Source organism: Xenopus tropicalis, chromosome 3 (genome assembly GCF_000004195.4).
Source record: "Xenopus tropicalis strain Nigerian chromosome 3, UCB_Xtro_10.0, whole genome shotgun sequence".
NCBI classification, from domain to species: domain Eukaryota; kingdom Metazoa; phylum Chordata; class Amphibia; order Anura; family Pipidae; genus Xenopus; species Xenopus tropicalis.
Window position 1 is genome coordinate 135100033 of NC_030679.2, and position 14823 is coordinate 135114855.

At 42.2% G+C, this 14823-nt stretch overlaps 1 protein-coding gene across 5 annotated transcripts in view; it reads left to right on the forward strand.

Moving 5' to 3' along the window:
- Positions 1-14823, forward strand: part of gmip (GEM interacting protein) — a 42094-nt gene that overhangs the window by 12640 nt on the left and 14631 nt on the right. For all 5 annotated transcript variants that reach the window (XM_031897828.1, XM_031897826.1, XM_031897827.1 and 2 more), the window contains 7 exons: positions 7139-7238; positions 7326-7395; positions 8223-8265; positions 9167-9292; positions 11628-11692; positions 12579-12689; positions 12927-13007. In XM_031897828.1, the coding sequence (XP_031753688.1) occupies positions 7139-7238; positions 7326-7395; positions 8223-8265; positions 9167-9292; positions 11628-11692; positions 12579-12689; positions 12927-13007 (596 nt within the window). The remainder of the gene's footprint in view (positions 1-7138; positions 7239-7325; positions 7396-8222; positions 8266-9166; positions 9293-11627; positions 11693-12578; positions 12690-12926; positions 13008-14823) is intronic.

Here is a 14823-nt window from a genome sequence, read left to right on the forward strand (position 1 = left end):
CCGTTCCGGCTCAACCCCCCAACCAGGCCCCCCAGAGCTGCCCAAGGCCAGTAAGTTCATCTAAAAGACTTTGCAGACATGGGAGGGTTTTTAACATCAGCAATGTAACGTTTATACTTTTTGGGGGAAAGTTAGCTGCTTCTGGAAACTTTCAGTAGAGATGAAATTTTTGGACTTACTACTGGAAGATAATTCGTAATTATAAAAATGTCTAAAATAATGATCTGTTCCATGCTCTCATGCCAACCTATTTGGAGTGATAGAATATGATGACCTAGAACACAAATGTATGAGGCTCCTTGGTGGGCAAAGTTCTCATCTCTGACTTGGTTCATATCACTACACAAGAGTCTGATTGGACAGACTCCCATCCTTTAGGAGGGAATTGAATGAAATAGTTGCAAGGTTGGAAGAGCTCTAATGGGCACTGGAACTACGTCTGTAAGTCAAAATTATGACTTACAGACCGTATACCTTTAGGTGTAGGTTCTAGGCTGTAGTATCTAGCACATAGCAGTGGTGAAACAGGTCTAGTAAATGAATGAGTAAATTGTGTGCAATTTCCATGTATTAAATGGTCATCTCTTTAAAAATAGATCTCTCTAAAATGCAGAATATTGTTTCTCTACTTTCTATTTACTTTCTATCCCAATTGTTGATTGGGATGATGGAATTAATATTGATAGAGGCTAGGAAGGGTGTAGACCAACCTTTTTACCTGTGAGCCACATTCATATGTGAAAACAGTTGGGGAGCATCATAATCAGGAAAAGCTGCCTGGGGGTACCAAATAAAGGCTGTGATTGGCTATTTGGTAGCCCCTATGGGGACTGGCAGCCTACAGGAGGCTCTGTTTGGCAGTACCCCTAGTTGTTATACAAACAAAACTTGCCTCCAAGCCAAGAATTCACCTGCTTTGAGGCCACTGGGAGCATTACCCAAGGGGTTGGGGAGCAACATGTTGCTGCGGAGCCACTGGTTGGGGATCCCTGGTGTAGAAGTACAAAGATGGAAGGGGATGATGGGAAAAAAGTGTTAATATACAGTAACGGCAGAGAGCAAATAATGAATGAAGAGGTGAAGTTATCTGTTTTCCAGGGAGGTTGTACTTATTCTGCTAAAGGGCACGTCAACCCCAAAAATAATGTTTTGCCTAATAAAGGAAAATTCTAAGCAACCTGCGGGGCTGCCACCACAGGGGTCTCACACTCACCCAAGGGACCCCCTCATGATCCCCACACCCCCCAGCCCCCGCCACCCAACCCTCTGCCGCAAGCGTGCATACTTAGGCATGTCGGGCGAGGGGGACCTGCGGGCCCAGGATCGTCCAGCAGGGATCGGTTCTGGGCTGGGGCCCACTAGTGACCCTCCATCCCAGTCTGACCCTGCTCCTAGTTGTTGCATCAAAAATGTTCCTGGGGTGCCAAAAAAAGGGCTGTTATCGGCTATTTGGTAGCCCCTATATGGAGTGACGGCCCACGGGAAGTTCTGTTCTTCAATACACCAGGTTTTAATGCAACCGAAACTCGCCTCCAAGCCGAGAATTAAAAAATAAGCACCTGCTTTGAGGCAGCTGGGAGCAACGTTCAGGGGGTTGGTGAGTAACATGTTGTTACTGAGTCACTGGTTGGGGATCACTGTATTAAAGGAAATCGGGGGTTGAACATATTGTAATGAGACACGGGAGAGAAAACAATGGTATTATTGTTACTGTAGGGAAGAAGAGACAAAGACGAGTAAATATACTTTGTAGAAAGTGATGTATTTGTATATATTGAGGGACGGCTTCTGTCAAATGATTTGGTGAATGGAAATTAGATAAATTGATATCTCCATGAAGCTTTATGTGCACTGGGCTTTGGGAATCTCTAGGGAACTGTTTAGGTTCTGAGTCTCTTTTTACTAGAGTGTGTGAATGACCATATATCTCTGTGTAACCCACTCAGAGTTCACATCAATGCATTCCATTCATTTTTGCAAGCATATACCAAATATTACAGCTAAGAGAAAAAGTACCTGTATTATATAGTATTCTCTGTATTCAGTCTAGCACTAAATCTGATCCGGCATCTCGGAGCATTTTCCCAGTCCCTTTCCTTCAAAAACAGAAGAAGAATCAGCTAGATTTAAGTTGAATTTCAGATGGGAATTGAGGCTTTTGGCATGTTTAGAGAAACAACATTTAGCATTCAGTGAAAATAATCCCAATCATTAAGCACTAAAGTAATTGTACATGAATGTAGGAGTGTCGGAGAAACTCAGGAGAATTTTCAACAAACACCACATCCCTGTGTTTTTCAAACCTAGCAATACACTGAGACAAAAACTTGTACACCCAAAGGATCCAACACATAAGGAAAAACAAAGCAATGTTGTATAGGCAGCCCAGTGTAGCGAGGAGTGCACAGACCTTTACATTGGGGAGACAAAGCAACTGCTCTCCAAGCGAATGGCTCAGCATAGGCAGGCAAACTCGACAGGACAGGACTCTGCTGTATTTCTACACCTAAAAGACAAGGGACACTCCTTTGAAAATAGTAATGTCCAAATTTTGGACAAAGAAGACCGCTGGTTTGAAAGAGGTGTAAAAGAGGCCATTCACGTTAAAGTGGAGAAACCATCCCTAAACAGAGACGAGGGCCTTCGACACCATCTGTCTGCTACATACAATGCTGTTCTAACATCTGTACCCCGGCAGTTTCAGAACTCTTCACACATCCATTCATGCAACTCTAACAAGTCACACCTGTTTCGATGAGTTGCATGATACTTTGGTAATCCTTTCAAAGTAACCCCACAGCATTCACACCTCTGTGAGTTTCAGATGTCACCTCTCTGAAGAGTTACAAAGTGCCATTGTGATTGGATTAGTGGAAGAGTATATATGCTGAGGGCTTCCCATACCAGTCAGTTGAACTGAAGAAGCTGCTTGGATTAATGAAACGTCTTCAATGATTAGTCCAGTTGCTTTAGATTTACAGTGGTGTGAAAAACTATTTGTCCTGATTTCTTATTCTTTTGCATGTTTGTCACACAAAATGTTTCTGATCATCAAACACATTTAACTATTAGTCAAAGATAACACAAGTAAACACAAAATGCAGTTTTTGAATGAGGGTTTTTATTATTTAGGGAGAAAAAAAATCCAAACCTACATGGCCATGTGTGAAAAAGTAATTGCGATAACTTGCAACGAGTCTTTTACAGCGCTCTGGAGGAATTTTGGCCCACTCATCTTTGCAGAATTGTTGTAATTCAGCTTTATTTGAGGGTTTTCTAGCATGAACTGCCTTTTTAAGGTCATGCCACAACATCTCAATAGGATTCAGGTCAGGACTTTGACTAGGCCACTCCAAAGTCTTCATTTTGTTTTTCTTCAGCCATTCAGAGGTGGATTTGCTGGTGTGTTTTGGGTCATTGTCCTGCTGCAGCACCCAAGATCGCTTCAGCTTGAGTTGACGAACAGATGGCCGGACATTCTCCTTCAGGATTTTTTGGTAGACAGTAGAATTCATGGTTCCATCTATCACAGCAAGCCTTCCAGGTCCTGAAGCAGCAAAACAACCCCAGACCATCACACTACCACCACCATATTTTACTGTTGGTATGATGTTCTTTTTCTGAAATGCTGTGTTACTTTTTCACCAGATGTAACGGGACACGCACCTTCCAAAAAGTTCAACTTTTGTCTCGTCGGTCCACAAGGTATTTTCTCAAAAGTCTTGGCAATCATTGAGATGTTTTTTAGCAAAATTGAGACGAGCCATAATGTTCTTTTTGCTTAAAAGTGGTTTGTGCCTTGGAAATCTGCCATGCAGGCCGTTTTTGCCCAGTCTCTTTCTTATGGTGGAGTCGTGAACACTGACCTTAATTGAGGCAAGTGAGGCCTGCAGTTCTTTAGATGTTGTCCTGGGGTCTTTTGTGGCCTCTCGGATGAGTTGTCTCTGCGCTCTTGGGGTAATTTTGGTCGGCCGGCCACTCCTGGGAAGGTTCACCACTGTTCCATGTTTTTGCCATTTGTGGATAATGGCTCTCACTGTGGTTCGCTGGAGTCCCAAAGCTTTAGAAATGGCTTTATAACCTTTACCAGACTGATAGATCTCAATTACTTTAGTTCTCATTTGTTCCTGAATTTCTTTGGATCTTGGCATGATGTCTAGCTTTTGAGGTGCTTTTGGTCTACTTCTCTGTGTCAGGTAGCTCCTATTTAAGTGATTTCTTGATTGAAACAGGTGTGGCAGTAATCAGACCTGGGGGTGACTACAGAAATTGAACTCAGGTGTGATAAACCACAGTTAAGTTATTTTTTAACAAGGTGGGCAATCACTTTTTCACACAGGGCCATGTAGATTTGGAGTTTTTTTTCTCCCTTAATAACGTAAACCTTCATTTAAAAACTGCATTTTGTGTTCAATTATGTTATCTTTGACTAATAGTTAACGTTTTTGATGAGCAGAAACATTTAAGTGTCACAAACATGCAAAAGAATAAGAAATCAGGAAGGGGGCAAATAGTTTTTCACACCACTGTATATATACTAGATATACCATGACCTGGATGAATGACAATCTTCATAGTCATATGTACATGAACGGGTTACTGATTCCAGATTGTACCAGGGAATTCTATGGCAGTGGTTCTCAAACTGTGGGACAGCCCCCAGAGGGGCCTGGAGCAGTGACATGGGGGTTTAGCCTGAATTTGTGAACTTTTGCCATTTGCTTTCCTACAGACACCTGAAAGCCCAGCTTGAAGGTTAGGGTGAGATTTGGGGTAAACATCAGTTAATAAGCTAATTGGGGCCCTGATCCAAGGTTGGACCTTCAAGGGGTGCTCAACCTGAAACAAAACTCCCACTGTTCTAGAGAATGTGAGCTCTAGATCCATTAGCCACACCATGAAGGAGAAGGTCAGAATTGTTGCAATAAATGTAAATACTTGGGGTATTTCTGCCACAGATAGAGACCCTTTTGATATTTTTTATTGTTTGTTGTATGTGCTTCATGGCGTTCCTCACTGAATGCAGGAGCTTAAAGCTGCTGAGATCCATTCTAGTCAATAGGCCCAACAGCGTGTGTTTGATTGGAAATCTTCTCAGGACTCTTCACCCTCAGTCTCTACTACTCACTTCCTTCTGTATTGTTCTACTTGTGTGCTCATTATAAATACATTTATTACCTGAATACAGCTAAGCTGAATTCATACTGTGAATGATAATTGTTGGAGCTGGGGTTGCCACCTTCTGGCTCTGGTAAATCCAGACATTGATGTCATGGGGGACAGGGTAAACGAAGACAGTGGGTGGAACAATAACATGGTGGGTTGGCGAGGTCGCCAAGTGAGCGGATCTTCTCCCTATATACACCTACGGGTGGGCGATATCAGGGGAATTTAGGCTAATTCGGACATTTGGCCCTGGGGCCAAACAATCGAATTATAAAGACTCTTAAGGACGGGTTAATAGATTCAGTCGGATCGGGGACCGCATGGACTCGTTGATTCTTTTAACCTGCCCAATCGATATCTGGCCAGATATTGGTCGGGCAGGCCAGTCGTTTGTGCCCCTACACGGGCCGATAAGCTGCCAAATCTGTCCAAGGGACCCATATCGGCAGCTGCAATTGCCCATGTATGGCCACCTTAACTGGGTAGATTTTGTAGGTTCTGTGTTACAGTTCGAAACAAGTTACTTTGAGCCTAACAGCCCTTGGGCCACTGGTTTAAAAACAGACAGGTGGCAACCCTACAGGATGCTGACACATGTTCTCTGGTTTGTTATCTTCTGCTGCCTCACATAACCAATCAGGCACTCCCACGTGCTCCTTTAGAGTAATAATAATATGCTGGTAAGAGGCATGCATATGGATGTCAATGGGCCCTATATGGCGCCATGGTACACAGCCAGGTGCAACTCTTTGCCCAGTTTAGTAAATGAGCAAATAATGATTTGTGAGCTTTAATTTAGTTATTAGCTCATATCCTATTACCTACTAATTTCCCAATAAGCAAATGTGCATTATAAAAGCTGTAGTGTAAAATACCCTTTAGAAAGAAAAGTCAATTTCAGTGTGTTCAATGTCCATTCTAATCAAATCATTAGGATTTTTTTAAATATTTATCAAATGAAGCAATTTCATCAAAAGATATCAGTCTGATTCAGATCAGTTTGTCTCATTCATACTGATGCACAGGGCTACTAGTAGCATCTATTTGTCGCGGTTACTAAAACAGACAATGCCGATCATTTACTGATAACTGTCTCTATGTGTGTTTTAGCAGAGGCAATTCCCAGTATTGTCTATGGCAGGGGATTTGCTGGAGTTTAGTAGCCTTGAAAAAGTAGCTGCTACTAGTAGCCCCGTGTGTCTTCACCCTTAGAAAACCACGTAGGTAGTTCATGGCCATCTGTATCACTAGAAATCCAAATTAATCATTTTAATCAGGAAAAAATATTTACACAGATTTAAAGTTGCCCTGCGCCCACTAAGGGGTTCGATATTCGATATCTCAGTGTAGTCTGCAATTTCCTGGGAAGTCCGGTGTTGAATGTTGATTGAATCAAACCGTCCTATAAAATCTATAGGTTCATTTGATCAGCTCTATCATGAAATTAATGATTATAAAATCCTTTGCAAAATTTATCTTTCAGTCTGTCCCTTGCAAAGGCACCATGTTTGCTCAAGTTTACCTATAGCAACCAATGAGATGTTTGCCTTCAGACAGCAGACCAGTAGATTATACCAGTGGATAAAGTTGGCCAACAAAGGATAAAAAGCTGCTGACATGGTACCTTATGGTCTTAAGGTCCCCATACACCTTCAGATCCACTTGCTTGACGATGTCGCCAAGCGAGAAGATCTTCTCCCGATATTCCCCACCTACGGGTGGGTGACAACGGGCGAACCCAGGCTAATTTGGTCATTTGGCCCTGGGGACAAAAGATTGAATTAGAACGATGGGTACTGGAGAAGTCGGATCAGGGACCGCATCTGACCATGATCTGACTAAATTCTTTAACCTGCCCAACTCATATTGGCAACCAAGAGAGGAAGAAGTGGTTTTCTGATAGCAAACCCAGTGCTTCATCCCTTTGTGAAGCTCCTCCAGCCACTGAAAAGTAACTCATGTGCTTTATTAGTTTCAGATACCAGCACACCAAGTGGCTCCTCGGAGGGTCGGAAGAGATTCAGTGAAATATTCCGAGATTTGGATGCACTGGAGATAAGCCTTGGAAACGAGTACGGTTAAGCATGGCCTCGGGGTGGGGCGAGTGATGTCAATTTAGCTTTCACTTTAGTTAATATTTTCAATTGTTTTTGGAACAGGACGGTGGAAATGTTCTTGAATGATTCAGAGCAGTTGGAATCCCATCCAGATGAGGAAGAGGAGTCACTGGTGAGAAAAAACAGGGCTGCCAGTCACTGTAGTGGGAAAAATAGAATTTACTATGCTTATTATTTATATAAAGTATGACTCTGCAGCCCGTGGCCCTTCTGGTGTTGTCTAAAGGGGACCCCCACCCAAAAACTGAGGGCAACCACTAGGGCCAACAATCGTATCATTCCTTGGGGCCTCTCATTCCTTGAGACCCGTCAGATGTAGCCTGCATGATCCTCGTCCAAAGGGATTTTCCAACCTGCCCAATTTATATTTGCCTGATTTTTGCTAAGATATCAGTCAGGTAGGCCTGTTGATGGGCCACTTGCACAGGCCAATAAAGTTGCCAAGTCAGTCTGGAGCGACCAAGTTGGCAGCTTTTGTTGGATAATGTATGGCCACCTTAACAGTGACTGGAAGGATGCAGATTAAACAACAACCGTCACTGCCTTTCATTAATGTCACCATTTTGCATTACAATACCTTCCACTTTTTGTACTACATCCTCAGTCTGTCATTGGGGCAAGAATATAACTACAGCATGGAGGGCGTGTTTGGTAATCTATATTGAGAAGAACTGAGCATGCTCAATAGCCAAGAGCCATAGTCAATTCCTAAGGGATGGGGTGAATGGGTTAGAGGAGGAGACGGAATCCCAAGCGATTAAGGGGTGCTGCAGCCTTACTATTAATAGCTTTTCCTTATGCATGCTGGGATGTACAGATTGTTCCCAAAAGCTACTGCTACCCCAGGCCTTGGTGGGGGGGACTGGGGCATTGTGCCTTTTGTTAGCCCTGTCACAATTGTTGTGTAAATATGAGTAAGGGTTTATTTTATTCCCACAGATCAGCACACCGTTGGAGCTATCACGGACATCAGCTGATCACGGTAGGGTGGCTTTATTCATTAAATAGCAAATGTCTTCCTTTTTGGACACCCATAATGTGCTTTCTGAGCAGTTCTAAGGCCATTGGGGTCCCACCCCTACTCCTCCCCTAAGTCACAATGGGGCCTAAGGCAGGACAAGGCTGTACTCTGAGAAAGAAAGTTTGCCAGCGCTTAGTTTGCCTTTAAAAATAATTTTTACAAAAAATGAGGTGTTAGTACCACACTTTTGCCAAAATATGTAAGCTCACGTGCCACGTCAAGACCCCTCATTGTACGTGCACCTTGCAAAGCCTACACTTTAACACTACATAGATAACTTTTATTGAAATACATGCACTAAATATCCCATGCACAATAAGAAATTGGACTTAATAATGTATTAAATAAAGTGATTCTAATGTTGGGGGAAGGAAGAGAACCAATGGGGTGTATTGGAATTGATACTCTACTTTTATTTTGCCTTGAGAAGCTGTGCTCGTTAGCAGTAGATCAATCAGAACCTTAACTATACCAGTGTATAAACATACTCTACCTATGCAACACCTTGTGTTAGTGGCCATCTGTAGTTCTGGTGGGACATAGGTGAGGCCTAATTCTGGATTATGCTTAATATTGTATTCTTATTTCCTTTGAATAAAGTAATAAGGAAAGTAAATAAACAATAAGGGGTGTATTTATTAACATAGGAGACAAACATCACTGGTGGTGTTGTCCATAGCAACCAATAAGCAATTAGATTTAACCGGTCACTTACAAGTTAGAGAACAAAAAACAAAGATCTGATTGGTTGCTATGGGTAACATCACTGGTGATGTATGTCTCCAATGTTAATAAATTCACCCCTAAGTGTCATTGCCCCCTTCATCCTCTGTGGTGTCATTTAGCCTTTCTTTCTTCACAGTTGAGGAAGCTGATGATGTCCTGCTGCACAGTGAAGGTGGAGTGGAGTCAGCACTCAACTATGCAAAGCGTTGGTGCAAATACATCAGGGAGGTGTTGGGGTATATGGAGAAAAGACTCAACTATGGTATGAAAATGACCAACACTTTTTACCAACTTATTCACCATTCCATTGTGGAGCTCCAGAATGTATAGGCATCCCCACTTAGTTTGTGGCCCCTATAAAAAATGTGGATTATCTGATGGTGCAAAAGAATAGAAGAGGTAGGACTCACTAGTTATGTATAAGTCACATGTCCCCTACGGTACCTAAAAAGAAGACCATAGGGCTCATTAGCGTATGCAAGTGCATATGGGTGATTCTTTTGACACAACTGCACCTACCACCAGTGGTGGACACAACATCACAGACTGAGCGCAACTGCACAAAATATTTTTGAAGCCTGCCTGGTGAATGACATCTGCGCCCCATTCCTTTACGCACAAGTTTGCTGTGCCTATTGATGCTGGGCACTAAGGAAATCTTGGCGCTACCACCTAGTCAGCAGTTGCTTCAGTGTTCCCGTGCGTCAGTAGGTGCAGCAGTGCCCAATTTGGAAAAGAGAGCAGGACTGAGCAGCACAGAGCACAACTATACAGAAGTGCGAAGAGCCCATTTTGAAACAAGTACCTTTAATTAATAAAAATGGTTTATGAGCAGCGCACTGAGCTTTCATGTACCCTAATCTTTTTCTTAAGGGTGAAGACTAGTGATGGGCAAAATGTTTCGCCAGGCATGGATTCGCGGTGAATTTCTGCGTTTCGCCATTGGCGGCTTGTTTCGCGAAATGGATGAAAAAATTTGCTGCGTAAAAATTCACTGCACGTCCAAAAATTGTCGCTGGTGTAGCCGCGCGACAAAATAATAGCCGCGGGCGATGAAATAATAGTTGCAGGCGACAAAATAATAGCCGCGGGCGACAATTTTTTTTGCCGCACAACATTTTCTCCGTTTCGCGGATCTTTTGAAAGATTCGCAAATTTTTCAGCAAAGCAAAACGGAACAGATTCGCTCATCACTAGTGAAGACACACAGAGCGACTTAGCAGCTACTGGTCATGGCTTCTAAAATAGACAATGCTGATCATTTACTGATAATTGTCTCTATGTGTGATTTAATAGAGGCAATTCTCAGTATTGTCTATGGCAGGGGATTTTCTGTTGTTTAGTAGCCGTGACAAGTAGCTGCTACTAGTAGCTCTGTGTGTCTTCACTATTAAACTTCCCCTTATGAGGCCTGTCTACAAATGCCCAAAATGTTTATTTTTATCCTTACTCAATTGATGTAGCCTCAATTTGTCCTGTTTTATTTATTTACCATGGTCCAACTAAAGCAATAACATTAAATTGTAAATGAAAGCAAACAAAAAAATTTAAACAATTTAAAATAACTGAAAGCTAAAATAAATAAATAAAATAAAATACACTTAAAATTCCATTTTGGGTGCCAAAATGATACAAATAGTTTTGTTCATGTAAATATTTTTATATTACAGCTTTTATTTAAGTATAATATTGCTATAACTGATAATAATAATAATAATAATACCGTTTCGTAATTTGGATCACCTTAAGTCTACTAAAAAAGAATTTAAACATGAAATAAACCCAATAGGGCTGTTCTGCCCCCAATAAGGGGTAATTATATCTTAGTTGGGATCAAGTACAGGTACTGTTTTATTATTACAGAGAAAAGGGAATCATTTAACCATTAAATAAACCCAATAGGGCTGTTCTGCCCCAATAAGGGGTAATTATATCTTAGTTGGGATCAAGTACAGGTACTGTTTTATTATTACAGAGAAAAGGGAATCATTTAACCATTAAATAAACCCAATAGGGCTGTTCTGCCCCAATAAGGGGTAATTATATCTTAGTTGGGATCAAGTACAGGTACTGTTTTATTATTACAGAGAAAAAGGAAATCATTTAACCATTAAATAAACCCAATAGGGCTGTTCTGCCTCCAATAAGGGGTAATTATATCTTAGTTGGGATCAAGTACAGGTACTGTTTTATTATTACAGAGAAAAGGGAATCATTTAACCATGAAATAAACCCAATAGGGCTGTTCTGCCCCCAATAAGGGGTTATTATATCTTAGTCTATAGAAGGCCTTTCTGTAATTCAGAACTTTCTGGATAATAGGTTAATGGATAACAGATCCCATACCTGTATACCCTACCCTCATACAGAAGTCATGGAACTCTGAGGTGACTTTTTATATCCTCATATTTTACAACAGGGGGTACTTTAATTATAATAATACACAAGTTTTAGTAAGTCATATGACACTAAGCACCGTTTATAAGGATATCATTTTCAGTTTGGTCCCATAAGAAAAATGACCAAACTGTATATTATAAAAAATATAATTTCTACTTCTAGTCTAATCTAAATGTATATCTAACCTCTCTCTCCAGAAATTGAGTTGGCTAAGAACACCGTGAAATTGTCCGAGTCCACAAGGCTCATCTTCACCCAGCAGGTAAGTAGTTAAGCAGATACCAAGGGGATTGAAGAAAGGGAATACATGGGGAAGTTCATAATAGATCTACATGAATATTTTGTTGAAAAAAATTGTCACGAAAAGCTATAGTTTAGCCACATTTGTCTATGTTCTAGATAACAGTTTGAGAAAATCTATTGTTCTAGGCTGTATAATGATATTCTAGTTGCAAAGGGGCAGTAGCTGGAAGCTGAAAGTTGCATCTGTATATGGAATCTGCTAAGCACGTGATGTAGACAAAAAGTTATCTATGAAACATTTCAGGCAGTTTTTTTTCCAAATTTACTCTAATAGTCTTCTGCACATGTTGTTCAAGTCAGGGCTGACCAACTGGAGGCCCAAGGGATTTTGGTGGCACCCAGACAACCTAGGGACTACGTAGACCATCATATTATTGTCATGTGGCCCCCAGTTATGATTTATGCTGGATAATTGGCGCTCTATAAATAGCTTTTTATGTGTTAAATCCCTTGTGTTTTAGTTCACCATTTTGTTCAGGATAATTTGCCCAAATTAAATACATTATGGGCAACTTTGTAAAACAGACAGGCTGCAGTATTAGAAAGAATAAAAGTTGCCATACACTATAGATCCGCTCCTTTGGTGTGGTCACCAAATGAGTGGATCTTTCCACAATACGGGGGGGGGGGCAATATTGGATTGATCCAATAGAATCCACTGAATCATACTGATGGGATGTAGGCCATGGGGGTGAAGGCTACATCAAGGGAAGAGAAATGGCAACTGTAACTTTCACGTCACATGTGTAACTAATCACATAACCAAAGCCCCTAGAAATATAAGCTTTCCTTTACCCCCTGCATTATGTTTCCACTCATCGCCCGTCTTCTTTGGCCTCTCGCAGGCTTCCATGCCTTTACAAGGAGTCTACCTCTTGCTCATGGACCATGAAACCCACACGGCAAACGCTGCTATTGATATGGTGGGCCAGTTACAGATGAAGAAATATTACCAGGTAATGAGAGGAACCAGTTACAGTATTCCATTTGAAATTACTGTGCCTTACTTTTATGTTGTACTAGTAACCTGCTTACAGGGGCTTTTACTAATTACCACCCTCAGTTTCTAGTTTCTCATAACCAAAATATGTAAAGGACTTCTGTATTTTTACACACGGTCAGTAGAATGAAGGAGAGATTCATACGTCTTGTTACAGTCAAAATAAAAATGGGACTTTTTCATTTTTTTCCAGCCACTGTCTGCAAAGAAGACAGAAATTGAAAAATGGAGGAAAGAATTCCGGGAGCAGTGGCAGAGAGAGCAGAAACGAATGGTACTAAGCTAAACCCTTTGCTAACCTATTGCCTGTGTTCTCAGCCTTGTCCCACGTTCTTTATACGCAGGGTCGGGTTAGGGAAAGGATATTTGCCCTTGGTACAAACATTACAGAGAAAAAGTTAGACTTTTCATACAGGCAGGTTTAATTGGCTTCTAACTAAATTGACCATAGTGTGGGTGAATGTGATAGGGACCTTAGATTGTAAGCTCCACTGGGGCAGTGACTGATGGGAATGTGATAGGGACCTTAGACTGTAAGCTCCACTGGGGCAGGGACTGATGGGAATGGGATAGGGACCTTAGATTGTAAGCTCCACTGGGGCAGTGACTGATGGGAATGTGATAGGGACCTTAGACTGTAAGCTCCACTGGGGCAGGGACTGATGGGAATGTGATAGGGACCTTAGACTGTAAGCTCCACTGGGGCAGGGACTGATGGGAATGTGATAGGGGCCTTAGATTGTAAGCTCCACTGGGGCAGTGACTGATGGGAATGTGATAGGGACCTTAGATTGTAAGCTCCACTTGGGCAGGGACTGATGGGAATATGATAGGGGCCTTAGATTGTAAGCTCCACTGGGGCAGTGACTGATGGGAATGTGATAGGGACCTTAGATTGTAAGCTCCACTGGGGCAGGGACTGATGGGAATGTGATAGGGGCCTTAGATTGTAAGCTCCACTGGGGCAGTGACTGATGGGAATGTGATAGGGGCCTTAGACTGTAAGCTCCACTGGGGCAGGGACTGATGGGAATGTGATAGGTACCTTAGATTGTAAGCTCACTGGGGCAGGGACTGATGGGAATGTGATAGAGACCTTAGACTGTAAGCTCCACTGGGGCAGGGACTGATGGGAATGTGATAGGGACCTTAGATTGTAAGCTCACTGGGGCAGGGACTGATGGGAATGTGATAGGGACCTTAGATTGTAAGCTCACTGGGGCAGGGACTGATGGGAATGTGATAGGGACCTTAGATTGTAAGCTCCACTGGGGCAGGGACTGATGGGAATGTGATAGGGACCTTAGATTGTAAGCTCACTGGGGCAGGGACTGATGGGAATGGGATAGGGGCCTTAGATTGTAAGCTCCACTGGGGCAGGGACTGATGGGAATGTGTTAGGGACCTTAGATTGTAAGCTCCACTGGGGCAGGGACTGATGGGAATGTGATAGGGGCCTTAGATTGTAAGCTCCCCTGGGGCAGGGACTGATGGGAATGTGATAGGGACCTTAGACTGTAAGCTCCACTGGGGCAGGGACTGATATAAACTGATATAATCTTGCTGTGGAAATGCGTCGGCACTATATAAATATCAGGAAATAAATACAAAAACAAAAGACATTATATTGTGTGATAAGTTAGGTATTTGAGTATATACATCAGGCACTAATAATTTACTGTTGCTGTCAGTATCCCACTGACCCCATATAGTAGTATTTCTAAGCAAACGCTATTGGGCATATGTACGTCAACAAGTGCAATCACCATGCTTCCAGAATTTGAGAGTCATTGCGGTCGAAAGGGGGGCAATGCATTTCATTCAGCACTAACCACCATTGTGTCTAATTCGTCAAAACTAGCTGAACTTTGGTGCAAATCAGGCACCCTTGCACCAAGTCTCTGATGTGCGAGTAACATGTGTGCCCTACTGTGGGAATTGACACAGGGGGCGCTGAGAGAACCCTGGAGCTCCCACCTGGTCCAGAAGTGGCAAAGCTCCAGGGTTCCCTTCAGAACAGAAGACTAAAACTATACGAAAGGGCAAGGAGTGTATTTTGACGCAAGTACCTTTAACAAAAGTGATTTTAT